Source organism: Buceros rhinoceros, unplaced genomic scaffold (genome assembly GCF_000710305.1).
Source record: "Buceros rhinoceros silvestris isolate BGI_N320 unplaced genomic scaffold, ASM71030v1 scaffold12558, whole genome shotgun sequence".
Classification (NCBI taxonomy): domain Eukaryota; kingdom Metazoa; phylum Chordata; class Aves; order Bucerotiformes; family Bucerotidae; genus Buceros; species Buceros rhinoceros.
The window spans coordinates 132,221-154,101 of NW_010427559.1; the positions used below are offsets into that span (position 1 = coordinate 132,221).

Sequence of the window (21,881 nt, forward strand, 5' to 3'; positions counted from 1 at the left end):
CTTCCTACAACTCTTTGTCTAAATGTCCATAAAATGAAAGACTGTATTAAGAGGGGAGCTGCCGATTTATCGAGGCTATGGCCTGTTGTACTGGCGGATGTTTTCTGGTCGTTCCTGGAATTTGCCTATCTGTGCTCTTACATAGTTTATTATTTCTCTGAGGCAGTATGATCTTTTAGTTCTGTTTTCGTATCAAGTATATTCTTCCAATAATCTACAGCTGAGATATTTTCATCTAATTCCTGTTTATGAATATTTTTTAATCCTTCCTTCTCTTTACAGTGACATCAGCAAGAATCAAATATCTGACATTGCGCCTGATGCATTCAGAGGCTTGAAATCTCTCATTTCATTGTAAGTAGAAAAGAGAACTGAATGGGCATTTGGGGAGAGCTTGCGTGTAAGAGAAATCAGAACGGTCATGTGCTGTCTGGGAGAACTTACGTTTCTGTGTGCACTTGCCAACTTGCATGAAGCGTTTGATCTTTTGTAAATGAAAAATTGGTCGTGAAGGTTAGGAGGAACTGTTTACACACCTCTAGCAAGTTCTTAACGGATGAACACCCCTGAGGTTACTGACTTGTTCACTTGTTCAAACCAGTGCAGCAGCAGATCTACTGTACATGGGCACTGGCAGGCTAATCCACACTGTCCTCTCGTCATGGCACACCAAAACCTCGTCTGAGCTCAGACTGGTGCTGTTAATCAGGGAGGAGTTAGGGAAAATAGTTCCATATTGACTTTTTCTTCTGTAATGAAGAACTGAGATTGCACTCTTCTTGTAAGGTTGGGGGCGGCGGGGGGGGGTGTTTTTGTTTTTTTTAAACTCATTGAGGAAGAACCTAAGCTCTTAAGAAAATGTTTATATTTTCTAGCTGTAATTACTACTTTATTAAGCCGGAAGGGGACTAAAATGTCCTTCATACAGCAGATAGAAAGAACGTAGGATCTCTTGACAACCATTCGTTTCTCTTTATAGAACACAGAAACTGTTTTAGCACTGAGTTGAATTTAAATGCAGCTATATTTCAACCACAGCACTATTAAAACAGGGTAGCTTTTAATGGGTGAAAGGAGCCATACAAGGTCAGAAGCTGCACATGGACAATGAACCAGAACAGTGTTAGAAAGAGCCCCGGGTTGAGAGAAGAGGATAAGCTCAGCTGGAATGGTAAAATAACCTGTGTTAATTTTAAAACATTTAGTTCATTAGTATTCATATAACACACTTTGATTTTAAGTGTGTAGTTTATTTCTAAAAGCTGTCATGATTTTATTCTCTGAATGCTGGAGAATTCCAACAACCTACGTAACTTCTTGACTAGTGATAACGTGAGAGAGTTATTCAGCACAGAACTTACATGTTGCAGTAAACGTCTGAGCCAGAATGTAGAAGGATGGGCCTTTTGGGGGGCCCTAAACGCAGCTGGGAGAATGCCAGAAATATATAAAAAGTGTTGCTAGTCTTTGAATAGATAGGGCAGTGTTACTCAACGTGCTGTGGAAATGGTCAAACCTCTCAATGCTGTCTGGACGTGGTTCAGGAGGAGAGTGACATTTACTGAACACCACGGCTTTGGCTTAGTGGGAAACTGCTGCTGATGCTGCAGTGCTGGAGCTTTCTGTTCTAGAAACAAGCTGTACAAGCGAGACTTTTCTACTGGGGTTGTCTTCCCAACTTGGGAGTTACTCAGCTTTAGCTGTAGCTAATGCAGATCCCCCCAGGTGGCCTCAGGAGTGGGACAGAACACATTAGAGTGGACAGAGAGGAAATTGGGCAGGAATTTGCAGGTGCTTTGTGCACACAGAAGCAAGTGAAATGACTATGTGTTCTCTGCCCAGTCATCCAAAACTGTTTTAAGTGAATTATGTTTCAATATGGTTATATCCAAGTGGGTAGTATGGTGCTTAACTTAAAGTTAGAAGGTTTTGGGGGCAAGAGAGAGGGCAGAGAGATGCGGTGCAGCACAGAAAGGGCTATAGTAAGGAACCTGTCTCTGAGCAGTCTTTCCGTTGTTCAGCATTTGCCTCAGTCTCCTTCTACTGCAGCCGCACAAAGCTGTTGTAACACACAGCACGTCTCTCATCTCAACTGGTTTCTAGGCCAGTATCGACTCTAGCCTTGAAATTGTCAGCCTCCTCCTCTAGGTTCAGTCGTCTGGAGTGCTTGCCATTGGCTGTTACTTTCTTCTGAAAGGTTTTACTCCTGCTGTTCATTGCAGGGAGGTCTTAAAAGTCTTCTCCCTGTGGCTGATAGGCACGAGTTATTTCCGTGATCTTTCATGACCTGTCACCCAGACCTGTGGCAGATTCTTCCCTGCTGTCACTCCTGTAGTTGTTTCAGTTTCTGAGCCCTGGATATCTTTATGGAGCAAGATTATCTGGTGCTCCGCAGAATCTGGGTTTTGCTCAAGAAACCTCCCTGAGGTTTCTACTTCTGAGTAGAGGATCTTCTTTCATCTGATCTCTGCCATAACCACCAGTCCAGTGCTGTCAACTGCAGGAAGATAAGAAAGTGCAGGAGCAGAGGACTCCTTTGAAGTGCCAGCCGTCCCAATGAAACTGCCGAAGGGGAAAGAACAAGGAGGTAGAAATGAAGTAAGACAGTTTGCTTACCAGTGTTCTCTCTTTTAAGCAGCTTGGTCTTTTTGGTGCCTGAGGCCCCAGTAACTTTAGTCAGCTGCATGCCCTGAAGGAAAACTGCTCTGCATACAATGCTTCAGCTCAGCTGAGGGTAACTTCTATTTTTCATACATGTAAGTCAAATGTGATTGGTCGCATGCATTTTAATGAGGCACCACTGCGGTTTAATCCGTGCACAGAGCAGCTGGAATTTCCAGCTAGCTGAGTTAAAAGAAGAATAAAGGAGGGGAAAATGTTAATGTGCAAATGAAAGTAAGCAACTTTGTTTCCATAAAAATGAAGTGCTGCCGTATTGCCCCAAAACCTTGCTATTTTCCCCCGCATTATTCTCATTTTCTGCTCCTCCCTTTACTCCCTGCTTGCGTGCAACTGCGGTGCTCCCCGTGGGTCCAGGGGAGGGAAAGTGCTTCCCTGGAAGACAGCCAACGTTGTTAGTCTGGCTGGCTAATGGAGACCTATATATAGGGGGCTGCTACCGACTTTATTCTGAAGTTACCTTCGGTTAGTGTTTCCAGGCAGAATTTTTTCTCCGAGCACTCTCCCTATTGTGCCTAAGTAGAGATGGAAGGAAAAATAGTTATAAAAACCAGTGTTACAGTTTTCAAAACATAGGAGTGTTTATTGCAGGAGCAGCTTCCCCTAAAAGGTATAAAACTTAAATGTTTTAAAAGTGCTAAGTGATCCATATGCCAGCAGATCATAAGTTTTTATCTTGAATCTATATATTTTCTCTAACAAGAAATCCACGTATGGGAGTCAAACGGGTCACAAAATCTTGACACTTTAAATAAGCCCTTTCTACCTTAGGGTTTATCTGCATTTAGCAAAAGAAAGGCAAGCTTGTTCTTGTAAGGACTCCAGACTTTGCCGTTCGCCTCACACGGGAAGAAGAGAGGTTTTTTCTCCATGCCCATCTTTCAGTGGGATTTCGTTCCCTATTCATATAATGACTGCGTGGAACAAGGAATTTCTACTTAGTTTTTCTTAAAAATATTTGGGCACGTATATAACTTTGGGGACTACTTTCCTGGTTGTGAGAACAATTAAGGAACTGGAATCATTCTTCTTTAGGAACATTTTTTTTTCCTTCTTCCCAGAGTTTTCTGGCTTTTTCTTTTTCCCTCATTGTGTCACATGCAGGTGGCGTTGTGAGTCGCGGGTCGGCTTGGGGTCTGTATGCCCTGTGGATTTAATTCTGTTACAGTGTCTGAGGTTCCCTTTCCATACTTAGGCACTACAGCTTAGATCCTTGGTGTGTTTTCAGTATGAAACAAACCTCAAACCTCTTTATGGATAAAACTGAACATCCAGGCTCTGCTTTTGAGAGAACAAAGTTGAAGGAAAAGGATCTTTAGTTTTAAAGATGCTGCTGTGGGATTTGGGAGGAGGAAGTTGTGTTGTATAGTTTGTGACAGCTGTTGGACAAATAAAGTGCTTGTCCAAACCAAAGTCTCCCCTCTTGAAAAGTGGAAGTATCTATGTGTCTCTCAGAGATGGCACACGGGTGTATGCACTGAAGGCTGCAATATGTAGTGATACATATACGTAGCGTATATGAAATATCCAAGATGAGAAACAAGTATTTAGAATGATTTGAATGTAAAAAAACAGTAAGCACCCAGATGTTGGTGAGCCGTGGTGATGTAGCCATGGCTGTTGTGTTGGCGGGATTAGTCTTGCCATGCAGTACTTCCTTCCATGTAAACATGAGAGCAAATAGAACCCTTGCACTGAAGCGTCACAACACCGGCTGATTGCAAAAGAATGTATTATCTTAATTTTAAGCAAAAGTTGGGAAACGCTCTGTTTGTAGCGTAGGGTGTTTGCGTTACATGGTCATCGCTGCACTTTGCTGGAGCAGTTAATAACGCAGCGCAGAACCTGGGGGCTTAGGAAGTTACAGAGTTTCATGTTTCAAGATTGCTGCGTGCACTTTCTGAATTAAATTAATTTTTCATTTAATCAATTCAAAATCTGTCTAATATCAGTGAGAGAATCGTATCAGCATTTGGTTATTGTTAATGGTATCAAGAATGAATGTTATTCTTGGGGTCAGTAAACTTCCCACAAGTGTAGGTTTGGGCGGCTGTGTCCAGACTGTCTGGGGACGTTTTATGAGATATGACAAAATAGTCTAAGCCTCCAGTATGTTAAACTGAATTAATGAGTTTTAGACCACTGCAGAGGGAGAATTCCTTTGCTTTTTTTCACATACTGAATTAAGCCAGTGAACAATTTAAAAGCTTAGATCAGCCTGGGCACAAAGACAAGAGACAGCTTAGATTTTGACATAGCAGTCCCATTTAGACCATCATCTCCTGGGTGATGATTTATGTGGTGTCACTCATGGTGATTTGAAATCTGCAATAAAACACTGTCTATTGCAATAACTGCCAAACTTACTTTAAGGTAACAAATTGCTTTGGATAGTTTTATTGTGATTTCTTTAGCCTAAGAAGAAATATGAAATAGTGCAGGAAAAAAAGTACATGTCTGTTTCTTTCAGATATTAGAAATTTATTGCAGTTTTTACCCCTATCAATTCCTCCTCTTTTGAAAACTTGAATTCTTATTGAGCCTGTGCCGTTGTAGGCAGCTTGGGAAATATAATTCTTCCTAGCATGAATTGTTTTCACAGTCTGAAGGAAAGTTAAAATCATTCTGAGGACTGAAAAAGACATTGCATGAAGTCAAAATTTGACACTTCTGTAAGAATGTTTCAGACAAGCCAAAATAAAGGAACTCTTAGCTGGAAACCATATGGTCTAGAGTAAGGGATTCTGTGCTAAGCTTTTATACCCCCAAAAAAGGTCTGTATCACCTTCCACGGGGAAATTTTCAGTCATCTGACTTAATGAAGCAGCTAAATTGCAACTTCATTTGCAGATAAGGTAGGCTGGTGAACTGTAAAAGAAAGGCAACGCAGCGAGTGGTGTTTCACACCCTTGGAAGATGGTATGCCAAACGAAAGGCTACGTGTTGGTAAAGTCTTTGCAAATTCCTTTATTTTACCATTGTTCAAGAGGTCAGAATCAAGGAGACCCTGCTGCCGAAGGCTTGTTATGTGCTTAATTACGTTCTCACCCAGGTCAACAGACTTGTTGCTATGCGTGCTTCAAGTCTGTCTTTGTCTGGTGTGTCCCAAGTTTTGCGATGAATCTATGCAGTGACTATTTTCACTGTTTAATCTTTAACTACTTAGAACATCAGATTAACCTGCAAAATGAAGTTTAGTAGTAACAATTAGCTGTTTAACTTGGAATGTAGTATTTAATTGTATCTTGGAATAGATACATTTTGGAGAGAATATTAAAATATTATGCCAGAGTCAGGCTGAAGAGACAGTATGTCTCGTTATGACTTTTATATAATTGTGGAATTTCTTGTTGCAGATCCATAATAACTCTTCAGCTGAATAGGGGGCTTCTTCCAGGGCTCTCCTCCAACACGTGCAGTGCAGCCAGGATTTGTGCTCTATCGGTGGTGTCCTTCCCATTGATGGGAAGGTTGATGGCAGCCTGAAAACTGCTGCAAGTTGTGAGCCAATCTGCCAGGTACTTTTGAAGAACTGCAGCTTGTGTTTTGTGGCCATGCTGAAAGCATTTAGCTGTGAAATGGCAAGCTGATGGCTCTACGTACTGCTGAGAATATAGCCCTCAGATGGCTCAGCTGCACCTGCACCGTAACAGCCAGTTGCTGGTGTTAAAAATCCACCTGCAAAACATTTGAGAAAAGTTTGCTTGAGTTAAAAATACCGGGAATGATCTTCACACCATTCACGCTGCCTTGTGGAGGAGAGAATAGAGGTCATGCACTGGCAAGTCTGATGTGTTTGCACAGCTTTATGACTCTCTTCTCCTTGCAGACTGGTTTCCATCTTTGTGAAAGAGATTTCCATGTGCGGTGAGAAGAGAGAGGAAGGAACAGTGAGAAAAGGGAAACCTAGTGCTGTCTTACTTTTGGCTTAGTGTAGTTGCTACTTTCAAGATTAGCATTGTGAATATAGAATTAAGCCCTTTCTCCCAAAATGTACACCATGTTTAGGGTGGTATCTTCACCAGCACCACCTGACAGTAAATGCGATTTGTCAGACCTCTGGCTAACCTGGTCTTCCATGAACAACCAGGAGTGCACAACAGAAATTGTAGTAGATTTTTTTGTGTGTGTTGTAATAGATGTCATTCTTGTTCATGCATCTGCTGTCTATTAACAGCAATTACTGAGTTGATTGTATTTTTATTATATAATAACTTTGTTAGTGTATTTTTAATAAAAAATATTGGGGGTCTAATATTTCAGGCTCTGGGGGACAGAAGGAGGGTTCTATTCCTGTGCCCAGCTTGCACAGCAGCCAAGACAGGGCACGTCCTGCCGCACACGTGAGGGATGCAAGCAAACACACATTTTTAGAGCTTGTAATGGCATAGGCAAACCTCCTAAAATTTATCTCTGTGGGTAAAGGCATGGGAGATTTAAGAGAGGTTCTTGAATTGACTTGGCTGAGTTTCCTGTTCTCTGGCTTTTTGAAGTTGTTTTTTTGTTTGGTTTCTTTTTCCCCCAAAGCTGCTATTCTGGAAAGGTTGCGGCGGAGCTAGTGAGATGGGCAGAATGACAGGACGTGGAGGAGGCGGCTGCAGTGATGGAGTGTTCCTAACCTAGTCTTTTCCGTAGGCTGACGCATCAGAGTACTGTTAGGAGTGTCGCAGGTGGTACAGCCAGGACAGGAGGACCTGACCAGTGTTCGTATTTCTCGGTACGAGTGTGTTTTCCTGTCTCAAACAGATAAATGAGAACTCGGAGGAAAGCAGAAGTTTCTGTGCTTTTTATTCGAGTAAATGGAAATAAGGAACACAAGAAATGAGATGCAATGCATTATGTATCTCCTCTCCCCTCCTCTTAGCTGCTTTCTGAAGGACTGTTTGACTTCAGCTGGGGCATGGCAGGCAGACAATGGCATTAGCTAATTTGGCTCTCTGCGGTGCTGAACATGAATATGAATTAGACACAAGTGCCTGAGCTCTCATACTGACTTTTGTTTAGCTGTTAATTTGTTTGAATGTTAATGTGCCACATGCACATAAGCCCAATTAGGTTGGAAAATGCTTGTTTTCTTTTCATGGCTTCTAAAAACTGAAGCTTTGTTTTACTTCATAAGCTATTTTCATCTGTTTTGCTCAAAACAATAAAGAGCATGCACAAACATATCCAAGGTTTAAAATCAAGTGGAAAGCTGCATGATGACCTTCTGACTCATAAACTAAAAATAAATGAAAAATTACCCTAAGAGTCTTATTTTGATATTTGCATTTAATCGTACTGTTAGTAGTACTGCTCTGGGTGTGAGCATTGAGCTTTCTTTAAGGTTTTACTTCACGTGAGTGTTTTTACCTCTACAGTGGTAGTAACCCTTGGTCTGGAGCGGGGATTTTTTTCCTCCTTCCCATGGCTTCTGAACTCTTTCTTATAGGCTATAACATTCTTGATCAGCTTTGGTCCTGTTACTTCACAAAGCTAAGGAAGGTGTTCATGTAACATCAGAGAGCTTATAACCTAAACTTTGAACACAAATTTGATGCATTTGCTGGAGAAATACTGATGGGAAGGAGTGGAGGGTGAAATGGGAGTGAACTGGGTGCTGTGGGCATTAACTTCGTATTTTAATCTTTTATAAATATTTCGTTTGCCGAGTTTTGCTTTTGCTTCCTGATACAGGTGCTCACATCTGTTTCGTTGCTCAGAAAGAAGGCTGTGAGTCAGCCGTTTGGATGTTCTTTTGGAGCCCAGTGAAATTTAGTGACTTGAGTATTAGCTCGTACTTTGATACTGCTATCTAAATGGACCTCCCAGACCTCTCAAAGTTCATCATTTCTGTCTAGTTTTGGGTAGAGTATAAAAGTCTACATACATTGCATGAAATTTTGTTGAACTAGGAAATTGTGTGTGTCTTCTGAAGCAGAAATTAGGAAACAAATAGAAGAATTTGCTGGTACTAGCATTCATTACTCACAAAATCCCACTAACTGTAACAGTGCGTTGAAAGCAGCCTGCTGGCTCTGCAGCAGATAGAGAGAAATAACGTTACATTTGTTCAGAGAAAATATGATGCTGGGTGATCATTAGTTCCTTGGGCAGACGTTCAGTTCCTGCTGTACTATGAAAGTAATGAAAAATGAAGTTTCAGGTTTAGATTGTCATATCAAAGTGGTGTTATTTTACGTAGATTCATTTTATTTAGGCTCAGAAATGAGCTGATGCGGGAACTCTGCTGCAGAGGTGATATACTTCCAGGGACTGATGATGAGTAAACCAAAGTGGCGGTAGGGGGAGGCCAGAGGGTGTTGTAAATGGTCTGTCATGCCAAGTGTTTGTTTTTCAGTGTGTTCAACTCACTGTAATAGTTCAAATGTTGAAAGACAGGCTAAGCCAGGACTTCAGCCAGCGCCCAAGCCCCACGTGGCTATTGATTCATTGTTAGCACGTTATTCCATGGTAAGAAGTTAGGGAGTTAACCGGTTTAGTGACACATAAGCATCACAGTTTTTGGCCTAAGCGGGTTTATAGCCGTGTCCCATACAGAGCACAGTGATTACATAAATACTGGTTTTCCCCATCTGAAGGCTATTGAAATGTTCAGGGAAGGTGTATTATTTTCAGAGGGAGCCTAATCATCTTCCCTGTTACCAGGACCCATCTGAGCTCTGAACTCACTTTCTGGTTTTGATAAATGTTACCAGCTTGCAGAAATGACCCGAGTAAATACTTCAGTTGTGACTGAAATTCAGGTGTTCCCGTCATGCATGATCTTGCTCTGGTCCCTGGGTAATACATCTTAGCATAATGGTGGGTTAGTCTGGCTTGCCCTTTAGTTCAGTTTCTGGGGATACTATATGTGCATTTTTCCATTTAAAAAGCAAATCGTTTTAATATGAAACTCAATTATGGGTATCAGATCATATATATTTATGGTTGAATAAATATATACAGTGACTTTCATTGGTTTTATTAAATCTTTACTGATTTTTATAGCGAAACTATACCTGAGTTACTTTTGAGTTTCTGAAATATATGTCCATTCCCAGTTTAGGCTAAATTTCTTTGTATTAGCTAGCTGAAATGGCAAGAGCAGCTGGTGCAGCCATAGTATTTTATCCAATGATGCCTGTGTCACATTTCATGCCAATTATTATACCTTAAGAGATTCAGTTATATGGAATTTTATGTACAAGTGGCTTGTGCTGCCTGAATTTTATATTGTATCGCTGAGCAGAATTCTAGGTTTTTGCATCAGATGATGTGCTTTTCAGTGGTTAAAATAGTTCTAAAAAGAGTGGGGAAAAAATCCCTCAACAGAATGAAAAATATTTCAGATAGAGGTTTTGGATGATGTCCAGTGTCTACGTTAAAAATGCTTTCCAACACCAGACGAAGCCTGCATCATAACGACTCGTTTAATACCGTGTGCTCTCTGAAAAGAAAATGAGATCAGTAGTGAAATGAAATGCCCACAGATCCTGGGCATGGTGCACAAGATCAATAAAGATGATAATGTAGAGATGTGGGAGGACACTGAACTGGTCTGTTACTTAAGATTTATTTTGTCTTCCTGAATCTTTCAGAGTGCTCTATGGAAACAAGATCACAGAGATTCCCCAGGGCCTTTTTGATGATCTTGTGTCTCTGCAGCTGCTGTGAGTATGATCCCTTCCTCTTCTTTATTTTATAGACTAGCTAGATTTACTGTTTTTTCAGCTTCTGGCATTAATATAATCACCTTTTCCACTGAAAACTCACTGGGATGTGCTAGTCTGTTGTTTCTGTGTCAGGCAAGAGGGAGGCAAGGGCTTGAGAAAAAAGGAAGGTGCCAACAGTTTTATAGCACAGCGTGTATAAAGGATAACAGACAGAGGATTTATGTGTGGGGAGGAAATGACAGACTCAGTGAAGTCCAAGAAAGGAAATTGGGTCACCGGCTGATGCGCGGGTGGGTGTGCCGTCTGATTGGTTTTACACATTTAGCATTCGCGGTTGAATATCTGGATCCTTGAGGGCTGCTGTGGTGCAGGTACCGGCACACGCAAGCAAAATGGCAGTGTGAAGGATCTCCTTGTTGCTGGCCATGCTCAGTTCCATATTCTTACTATGCCAAATGTGGCTTTGTTGAAGAGAAATTATTTCAGAATATATTGTGTATTTGAGTGTTTTATGCCTTGTGTAATTTAACGTACAGTCATGAGCAGGGGTCGGAGATACATCATGCACTCTTCAGTATTCATGAATATAGCATTAAAAAAAATCTCAATTCAAATGTGAAATTGCAAATTTCACTCACTCTTGTCTCCATACTCACATTGGGAACCAGTAACTCCTTCAAAGAGGAGGAAATAATCTACTATTTCAGCCAGGCAGTAAAGAGGGCAGAAGTGAAGTGAGTGTACTATGTATTCCTAGCATTCTGAGTACCAGCACGATGATGCACTTGGAGTTAAGGTGATACATGACAAATTAATCAGTTCTGGTTTACATCACGCACAACCATCCAGCCCCAAACACTAAATTATATGAACTATAAAATAAAAAGTAGCTTTTAGACACATTATTTTAAGCTTTTCTGACTGACTTGACACAACCAGAAATGAACATCCAGAAGTTCGTGATCACCACTGAGTATGTCACTCTGATCGCAGTCTTTGCTGCGTTTGTATGCTATAGAAAAGTAAGCGTAGGTTTAGAGTAGAAATCCATGAGCAAAGCCAAGGAAGTAAAATACAAACTAGTTGAAATTGCTCTATATGTTGAGTGAAGGACAACTGAAACATGTAATTTATCTTAAGATCTTAATTGCAAACAAGGTCCACCCTATTCTAGAGAAATACAAGCAGGAGCACGTATGGTTTGGTTCCGACAATCCTTGAGCTGCGGTGGAGGGGAGCTGTTGAGCCCCTCCTGCACACAGCCAGTTGGTTTGCCTTCACCTCTTGCACATGCCTTCTCTGGCAGCTCCTTTCCTCTCTCCTGTCCCACAGCTCACAAGTTTGTTAGTATTTCAGTGCCTTCTCAGCCAACCTGTGCAGTCAGAGAAGACTCTGTTTTTAGGGGGAGGTAGTGTGCCATGAGTGAGAACAATAATCATGAAAGTTCTTGCAAGCTGAGACTCAGCACATGCTGATGTAACTGCCATGTTAGTCATCGTCAGACTTGGGTTGTGTTCGATACGATGAAGACACTGCAAGTGAAAGGAGAACTAAAGCTTAACTCATCACTTTGACCTCTGAGTGAGAAATTATATTAAAAAATCTGAGCTTTATCATAGTCCTTCCCCCCAAATGTTTTATGGTTACAAGTTGGAAGTGATGCACAGTTGCTCTGTCTAACCCAGGACAGGGGTCTTTCCCAGTAGAAAAAAAATAATCACTCAACACACGGCTTATAGTGTCCTGCAAAAGATGTGGGTCTAGAACTTCTGCATAAAGCATTAAGCAGATTTCAACAGCTCTGTGCTGTAGTCCTTGTGCGCGTGTGGTGCAGGCTTTCGACGAATTACATATTTCAGCCCAGATGCAGTAATTGTCCAGTCTGAATTAGCTCAGGTGATGCCTGTTTGTTAAGGGGACAAAATCTATATGCCTGAGAACCACTGAAAGGTGTTCTACTTCAACCGGTGAAACGTTCTCAGGCTGAGATGATATAAGTGACTTCCCCGTTACAAGATTCCCAGAGTATTGTGGCTCTGGAGCCTGTCAGGGGTCTTCTTGGAAGTGTTTGAATGTAAAGCAGCTTTTGGCAAGGAGAGCATTGAATGATCGTGCTTTAAATGCAAACAAATGTCTGCACACTTTTCTGATCATGGCTTTGAAGCACCTATTATGGGATTGCTTGCCGTATTTTAATGGATACCAAAAAAAAAAAAAAAGGCATTTGCTGGTTTTAGACCTGCTGTTGAACAGTTGGAAGAGTGCCCTGTGATTAGATCTAATTAGTGTTCAGTGGGCTCTAGATTGGATTTCTTCATATTAGTCTGGAGACACACTCATGATAAGAACGCTCTGATTAAGGTATCCTGGTAGCCAGTATAATTTCCTAAGCTTGAGCTGGAGCATTTTTGAAAATATGCTGGTGGTGTGGTAAAACAGGGCAAAATCAGAAAAAGGGAGTCGTTGTCCTGTGTAAAATCATTGAGATTATGTTTAGAAGGGGAAAAAAATGAAATTGCAGAGCAGATAATATTGTTATTTACTGTTCTAGTTAAAATTCCCCGGTTTCTCGGAAGTGTTGTTATCCTTCTGCTTAAATACGCTGTCACAATATAGGTCCAGATCATTCCACTTCTATTCTGGCAGAATTAAGTGCCTTACATCTGCAGACGCCACCACTGATGTCAGACACACTGTGGCTGGGTGAAGTGATGCTCAGCTCAGACATGACAGCATCCAAAACCGCCCCACTTGACTTTGGTGTGTGGGAAATGGAGAATGCAGAACAAGTTTAAGACCACCTGGCTAGCAGCAGGGTTCTGTATTTCTGTTATACCAGAGAGAGGTGGGTGAGCCAATGTTATATTATACTTGGCAAGAAAATAACCAGGCATGGTTAGATAATAAGATTTTTTTGGTTGTGGGGTGATGGTGGTGTTTTTATTGCTTTTTTAAGACCCTACTGGTGTAATTTAAAATGTTACTCCTGGAGTCTTCATTGTAATTAGCTGTCTTAAGCAGTTAACGTTCCCCACATAAATAATCACAACTGGATTTCTGTTAAATTGTTGTTTTCACAAATCTTATGTCTTCCTAAATATGCAATTGTAACCAACGCAGCAGCAAACATTATTATAGAAGTCCGACAACACATCTGTTCTGTGGAATAGGAGCTTTTCTCAGACCAGACAGTTTTCCTTAGCCTGCTTGAATTTGCCAGGAGAGAGGATGCTAGAAAGCCACTGCAGCTACTGTACCCTATCCTCATGCATTCTTCTTTTCATCAGGCTGGATCAAGTGTCTTACGAGAATTTTAGGTCAATTTGGAGCTGTGCTGTTTTCCAGAAAGGGATAACTGGAACCTGATTTTATTTTTCCCCCCAGTAAACTGAAACTTTCATTTTATTGGGATGACAATCCATCCAGCCTGTGAAGCAGTGTTTGTTTAATTATTGTTGCTTGTGTAACTTACATTTGAACATGAAAAGAATGGAAAGGGTTTCAGTTTAAGGTGGAAGTTTTCAAATAACCGTTAACTGTCCAGGAGACCTTCAAGTAACCTTGGTCTGTGGAGAAACTGGAATATATTTAAATGTCCTCTCACCTGTCTTTCAGTTTTCCCGGGATGTGGACAAGCTCCTTCTGGAGTCCTTGAGTTTGCCAAACTGTCTGCCAGTCACTGCACAGGGGGCACAGTGTAGCGCTGCGCAGCTCCGTTTCCAGCAGCCCTGTGACAGATAAAGCTGATGGTGGCTCCGCTTGCTCTCCGATGAGCAAATGTGCAGAGCCCGTCTGCAGCGAACAGCGAGCCAAGAGGCTCAGGACTGTCAGCTGTGGGTAATGGGCACCGCGTTCATTAACCAGTATTTTTTATATCTAAGTAATACACTTTCCTCTCTGCAACCATATTAAAACAAACATTCTGGGAGCCTTTTTATTACGGTTATACACTGTGCTTCGCAGTGCTCTATTTCCTGGAACATGAAGGTATCATAAAATCTCTACTGTTTAAGGAGATTGTATGGCAAAGTAATATAGAGGGATGAAATCTCATTTTTCAAACGTCTGGCAAGTATCAGTTTTCAATAAATCCTTTTCCTTGAGGAAATGTACTTTGCATAGTTACTAATCACACAAGTGCTCAGGCGTGTTGATCCTAAATCTTACGGTTGAGATCCGCGTAGCTTGTGGGTCAAGAAAGAATCCCTATAGTGGACTCTGTTTTGATGTTGCTAGAAGTACATATCCTCCTGGGGTACGTATACATTGAAATCAGGGGATTGTTGTGATCTTCTCTCATAAAACAAAGCCAATTGCCTACAGCCGCTACCTCCTCCTAAAATCTGATCATTAGGGAAATCTCAACGTTATAGTTGGAAAAGACCGATAATCGTATTGGTGCCTGGAGTCTGACATATTGACGGAAGGTAAAGTAACTTCAAAAGCGGTGAAAACTTAGACTTCCAAATCCAGTCATCTAGCCTGGGTTTAAAATTCGAACTAGATCCGATAATAACAACTTCACCTGACTTTTATTTAAAATAGATTTGTATGAAGTGACAAGTCGTGTGTGTACTTTCAGAAAGTGCTACTATCAGTCCCTCCAAAACTCAGCCAGACCAGTCTTGCTCTGAGTGGTCTCCTTTTTAACCTGCTTTTTGTGCTGTTTCTCCTTGGATGAGTAGTGAGATGCTTGGTACTCCTGTAGCTTTTCTGGTGAGGTTGCTTGGAAAGCATCTCCATGCCAAATTTGGCAACTTTGAAGTGCTCGTAATGATGTGTAAGTGTAAATTGAATCCCAGTACTTAACAGCTTAAAATAGGATCTACCAATTATTTATTGTATACTTTTGGAGCTTGTTGGAAGCTCAAAGAAAATCCAGGGAAGCACAAATCCATAGTAAGTATTTTTTTTTAAAAAAAGAAATGCTAAATTACTCTACGGAATGTACCTCAATTCCAGTATTTTGTATTGTCTATGTTACACTGTTATATACGTAAGTATCATTAAATAGTGATGCAGACAGTGTATAAATGCCAGAATAAAGAAATCGGTTTTCCAAGTCCTTTATAGCACAGTGGTCTCTCCTCCCTGTAACAGTCTTCTGAGCTTTAACTGATGTATGAAATTGTCTTATTCCATGGAGTTCTTCAGTTTTCTCATGGAGAAGAAACCATAGGCATTTAAAAAAAAAAGAAACCTTCTGATTAGATGTAAGGGGAAACATTTCCACAACGACACGTCAAGCAGTGGAGCAGGCTGCCCAGGAAGCTGTGCATTCTCTGTCCTTGAAGATTTTAAGGACCGGACTGAATAAAACTTTACAGCAACCTGGTCTGACCTTATAGCTTACCCTATTTTGGTCAGTCTAACAGGACAAGAAACCTCTCAAGCTTCCTGCCATTCTGAATTATCCTGTGATATGATGAAATAATTATTTCTCAGATAAAGCAAATATCTGCATTAAATATCTATAAATTGCTCCTGCTTTGAGTGGGGTTCAGAGCAGGGGACCTCTGGAGGTCCTTGCCCATGCTGTCCCCTTTATGGATTCTCTGATTCTAAGTTCTTAGCAAAATGACACGTGAACTTTTCCCTTGATTACTGAAAATGTTTCTGGCTGCAGCAGAGATACTATGCAACCCTCGTCCTTCTAGTCCAGGGCAGGATGCTCCCCGCACAGACCTCTTTCATAGCTTTAGAATTGTTTTCAAGCCATTTGCCTCAAGCTTTTTTCCCTTGGATTTCTACATTTAGGCTGCTATTGTGATAGTATTACTAAACTCAATAACTGCTGTTAAAGTGAGGGAGCAGCAGCTGCCAGACACAGAAATACAATTACAGGCAAGCACTAATGAAAGACTGTAACAGCAGCTGCCTATTCTGTGTCACTTCTGTTGCCTGTCCGCATGCGGCTTCCCAAAACAGCCGCGAGCTCGTACGTCAGCGTGTAATTCATTAGCTCCTCTGACGCCAGCGCTCCGAGCCAGGCTCTCTGACAGAAGCTCTCCTAGCTACTATTACGCAAGAAACCAACTTCCTGGTAGCGCAGGAAGTTGAGAAAATCTGTTTGTTCTGTTGTGCATCTGAATTGACGTGTGGTTATCTAAAATCAGCCGTGACCTTATCTGCAGGCGTAAGTTAGACAATATTGAGCTTTGAATAACGGAAGTCCAGATGCTATGACAACACGTGCTTGTAATTCTCCGGGTAGTAACGTGAGTACTGCAGATAGTTTTATGGTCAGTGTTCAACTGGAGCTGACTGGAGTCTTTCAGATCAGAAAGGAAAGGAGGTCTTTAAATTCTCTCCAAAACAGGACTGCCAGACTGTGCCCTCTGCTTCCTCCTTGACTCATTATCAGCTTATGACTTTTCCATTTTAATTTCGGTTGAATAAATTTGTCACCACCATCACCCAGTTTCCTGAACATGGAGAAACACTTGAAGCTGGTTCAAGCAACCATGTTGATGATTTCACAGTGGTTATTATCAGTTGATGCCCTAAAGACTTCAGTAGTCAGTCACCACATTAGAAAATGTAAATTTTAGAAGATATTTATATATCTTGACACAATCAGATTGCTCCCCTACACTCCAGACTATTTAAAAACATTCCTGGAACCTCATACAAGTATTTTGCTAATAAGCAAGCAGGGGCACACACAGTTCTGTCATTAAATATTGCTTGTCATTGACTGCTGGGATGATGGAGCACTCAACCAGATACTTTCATATTGGCACTTCAGCTCCTCTCTGTGATAAGTTGTGCTAAATCAAAGATGATGCTTGATTCCCTGTAAATTTCAAAAGAAAATGCTGGGGAAAAAACATGCCAAAAAAGGGTTTTTGACCTTTTGTGACAGATCTTGTATATCCCAAGGAATGCTTTCTGCCAAGGGTCCTTTCATTGCTCCCCATGGTGCCACTGAGTGTAGGTGAAGCCTTCAGCTGGTGATGTTCTACAGAAGTCATGTATATTCAATTTGTAGCCTGCTGTACCCATGTAAAACTGTTACCCCGTTCTCCTTTTCCATACCAGTCCCCTGTGCATTTTACATCTGCCTTTTCCTGGTAGAGTTCTCATTTTCCCCAGCCGAGTCTGGCATGTGGGATGTGCCAGCCAGTTCATGGGATGATGAACATTTTCATTCTCGTCATGCTGTCATCGCTGTCAAAACACAAAGCTAGTGAAACCGAGAAGTTTTCCAGTGGCTCTGTGCAGCGTTTCTCCCTGACACTTTCCTTTTGGTGCACTAGAGTGTACCTAGGATGATTTCTGGTCCGTCCTGTAGCCACAGAAATCAACCCACAGCCTCCAGGATGTGCTGAGGTTGCGAGGCTGCTGATTTGTTCTCTGAGTTCTGTAGTTATTTGCTGATAGTTTGATTCCTTGACTTCACAGCACTGAAAATACAAACATTGCTAAGGGCAAAAGCCATATAAACATTCCCATTTGCTCTTACGAAACATTTTTTTCAGTCATTTTGGGTTTGGAGTTCAAAATGTTATTTAAATGTTAATCACTTGAAACTGTGCTTGGGCATATAATTCAATTATGGGACCATCTTAATTATGCAGATGGTGCTTATGAGCATCTGATACAATTCAGTGCCAAGTCAGTACACACTCATTCAGAGGGCTTAGCTGAAACACATTATCATTTCAATGAGTGGGGACAAATTCACTTCTTCAGGAAATGGGTTCGTGGAATTGCAGTACTGCTCTGCTCTGTGCACCGCTCTCAGTGACGTGTGAACCACAAGGTCTTTAACCGTTCTCCTGCCTTCGGTGGTGGTCCTCGCCTTGCAACTGATTACTTCATGTTTTTAACATATCCAGCAGGATGAAAATGGAGATGTGTTAATAATCCACCATCCCTCTGGGTAGTAGGTGGTTTTATTTCTACTTGAATTTTTAACCCCCTTTTGAATGCTGCGCCGCATCTGGAGGCTGTGTGTAAATCTCATCCAATAAAGCTGCTAACAAAATAGGAAAACCAGTGGAATTTACTTTCACCATAAATTGGTGCAAAATAAGTACCATGTAATTCTTGCTAAAAAAGGACTCAACTTTTAATATTGTCCCTTCTTCTGGTGTGAGTCCAGTAAAAGGAACCCTCAGTGTTTAAGAAAGATCAGTGTTTCTGCTTCCTAGAATATGTCTTTGTTATCTAACTTTGTGTTAATTTAAAGAAAAATTCTTTAACCACTTTCAGCTGCATGTGAGCCTGCCTTATTATACCTGATTAACATTTAGATGCCATTATGGGGGCTGTGGTAGTGCGGAAAGGTGAAGGAAAGAATCGGGATTGATATGGGGAATATCCATAGAGGGGATATTTTAAAACAGCTGAGAGTATTGAAAGGAATATAAACCTTAATGCTTCTGGCCGAAAAACATCCTCTAACTCACACTAAATAAGAGGAAAAACTTTTGGGGGATGATTTATTCTGCTTTCTCACTTTTTTCACTTCCCCCGGCCCCTTCTCACTGATTCTGATCAGGAATAGACGTTAATCTCTCTCACAATCCACCAAGTATGTCCGCATCTGTGCTGGTGCTGAACGTGCCATCTGTCCTCTTTAGATGGAGGTGCTGCACATATGCTGCATATTGATACACAGAATAGGTGTTGTCACTGCCGAACAACTGTGTAGTACCTGTATTCCCACTTCTAAGCAGTCTGCACAGGCACTTTCCTCTTCCAAATGACTCTCTCTGCTGTTAAAAGGAGAGAGCGTGCCTCTGTGCTTGTGGCTATATATAGGATCGCTTCCTCTCATTTCTGGTGTCTGGCTCTTACAGAAATGTCACAGGTTGAATCATCATGAATCTAGTAATTGAAAATTCATGTCAGGAAAACTTGTCACGTTGTAAGTTCTAATTTCCAGCACTGAGCTTATTTATGTTTTGTTGAAACTAATCAGAGAATGAACGCAAATCCTGTGTATTCACTGCGGTTCGAGGTCAGCTTTGCTCTGAGGGTTTATGAAGTGGGATTAATGATTGTGAGACTTTAAGCCCCCTCCTCACACAGGAGTGAACAGCATCTGCACCACACAGCTCTGCTGCGTGTGCGCTTCTTAAGCATCCCAGGAAGACATCCTGGTTGCCCACATACAAAATAGAACTTTAGTTCTCTTGCGAATTCTCTTATTACTGAGATTATTTTCATTTTTGCTTTATGCTTTGTTACAAGTACTACTTGCAGCATAAAATATTACTATAATATTAGAAAAAAATCAGCATCTAATAACATAAATCAAAGTACCTATTTGCTTGTGTTTCCTTCCTGTACAACTTAGGTACCCAACCTCTGTCATGGAAGGACCAATCTAAGCTGATGTGCATTACCTGAAAATAGTGTGGGACCCCTGCACAGGGGTAGGAACCAAGGGATTTGTAGTGCCTAAGTGAATGTCTGGGGATATTGTATAACTTTGATAGCTGATTCTGCCTTCTAATAACTTGTTAACCTGTTCTTTATGGAAAAGATAATGTACAAGCTTGAAAGAGAAATGCGTAATGCACGAGAACCAAGAGCGAATGAAGGTTGCTTTGGCTTGGACATACAAATGGCTGTAAGAAGCAAGTAGTGAGAGATGACATCTATTTTTTTTCTTGCAGAGTGAAATCTCAGAGGTCAAATGCATGGGAGGAACTGTTCCCGTAGCCTAATACGAAAATTACCCTGTTACTTCCGCTGGAGTCAGCAGGGGTCTGGATTAGATGTCACATAATTATGAGTCACAAAAATACAGATTCCAGAGGGGTCATACTAGTGCTGACTATGATTTCATAAAATTATTTTAGCTATTAGTTTCTGCAGAAATTTAACTCATTTATCCATCATTGCCTTCTATGGGACATTCTCTTATCTAATGTTAAATTTCGTTTTCTGTAACATGTAAAGAAGAAAACTCAGGTAAATTGATACTGACTTTTCTGTGGGCTAGCAGATGAGTTCCGTGCCGCACTCTGTTCGCCTTGAGAAGAGGGCTCTACTCAAGTACGCGTCCATCTTCTACGTATCACAGTTACCATAGCTGTTTACTGCCGTAATGAGGCTCTGCCAAACCAGCGATAGGAGCAGCGAGTTGTAACGAGAGTACAATGCTCTGGCAGGTTCAGCGATGCAAAGGCGGGGAGCTATGCAGAGGAAGCACCTTCCAAAGTCACCTTTTGGAGCAAAAGCAAAGCATCATGGGCAGCTAACAAGCATGCTTGCTGCAACCTAGCAGGGTAGAGAATGAAGTTCCCTGGGCTGCTAGAGGTGTCTTTAAGACGGTACATTTGCTTGCTGAGGAATATTTTACCTATAAATGCATTTATCTTCTAATTAGTGTGGTGCCTCACGGAGAGCTGCCCTTCAAACTCATTGACACAGTAGCGAGAACATAGGGACCCAGAGAACGGCGATAACAGCCTGTATTGTTTGCTGGGTACCTGTTTTCTCAGGCTGATAGCAGTCAAAAACGGTGGATTTGGGCACTTGTAAGAAGGTCATTTCCTGCCTGTTTTCCTTCTAAGTGTAAAATAGCACATATGCAGATGGCAATTTCAGTGCTCTCGTGTTTGATTGTCTCAGAGGGACAACGCTCCTTGTTGTATTTGTGTATATTTGTTGTATGTGACAGAACTCTGGCTGAGTAATCTAAGAACTTGAGCAAGTACTGTCCAAGATTTTCTGGCTGAACTGATTAGTTCTGCTAACTGGCTGCTGGGTAGATGTGCAAAAAAAAATATATGTCTATATATATCTTTGAAAATATTTAAATTGCCTTTGTGCTGCTCTTCCACAACTGCACAGGAATCTGGAGTAACCAGAAGGGAGTAGGACAGGTCAGAAGGGATCCCAGGTGATCGCTATCCAGTGAGGCTGGAGAGCCCTTGCTCAGAACAGAGCTGCCTTACTAGGTCAGAGCAGGTTTTTCACAGCTTTATTCAGTATCATCTTGAAAACCTCTGAGAACGGTGACTGCAGAACTCCTGTGAGCTATCTGGCCCGCTACTTGGTTGTCCTTAGGCATGAAGTGAGTTTGCCTTTCAGTGAGTTTAATCCAGACCCTGCACTTCTCTCTTTATCTCTGAGGTAAATCGTGTTTTCTTTCCTTCCGTGATCAAATTAACCCTGCACAGCTTATCAGAACATGTCAAACTCCCAGAATTTCCGTTAGACTTAAGACAGCTGCTGGTAGAGAAAACTGGAAATAAAGGTTCTTCTTGCCGTGGACTTTGTATATGAGTGTGCGCATGGAATAGCAAGGTGGGGAGTACTTGCCATCTCAGTGTGCTTTAAGCTGAAAACTTCTTTAAATATTTGTGTTGAATGTTGAACAAATGGGGAGGAGAGCTGGGCATAAAGAAAATTAAAATCTGGTAAGTATTTTGAGGTAGCTTATCACTGTTACAGGTCTGTGTATTTCCCAGCTATGAGAGTACTCATGCTGACTCTGGTTTTTCCACCTTTTTGATGTAACAGGCAAATGAAGACCTTTAAATGTGGTTTGGCTTTGGTGACTCGGTTAATGTTTTTTTTTTTTTT

At 41.3% G+C, this 21,881-nt stretch overlaps 1 protein-coding gene across 1 annotated transcript in view; it reads left to right on the plus strand.

The window, feature by feature from the left end:
* The window catches only part of LOC104498555 (slit homolog 3 protein-like), a gene marked incomplete at its 3' end in the record, with an annotated part of 172,351 nt that overhangs the window by 90,394 nt on the left and 60,076 nt on the right, over positions 1-21,881 (plus strand). Inside the window, exons 8-9 of the mRNA XM_010141950.1 lie at positions 283-354; positions 10,260-10,331. Of these exons, the coding sequence (XP_010140252.1) occupies positions 283-354; positions 10,260-10,331 (144 nt within the window). The remainder of the gene's footprint in view (positions 1-282; positions 355-10,259; positions 10,332-21,881) is intronic.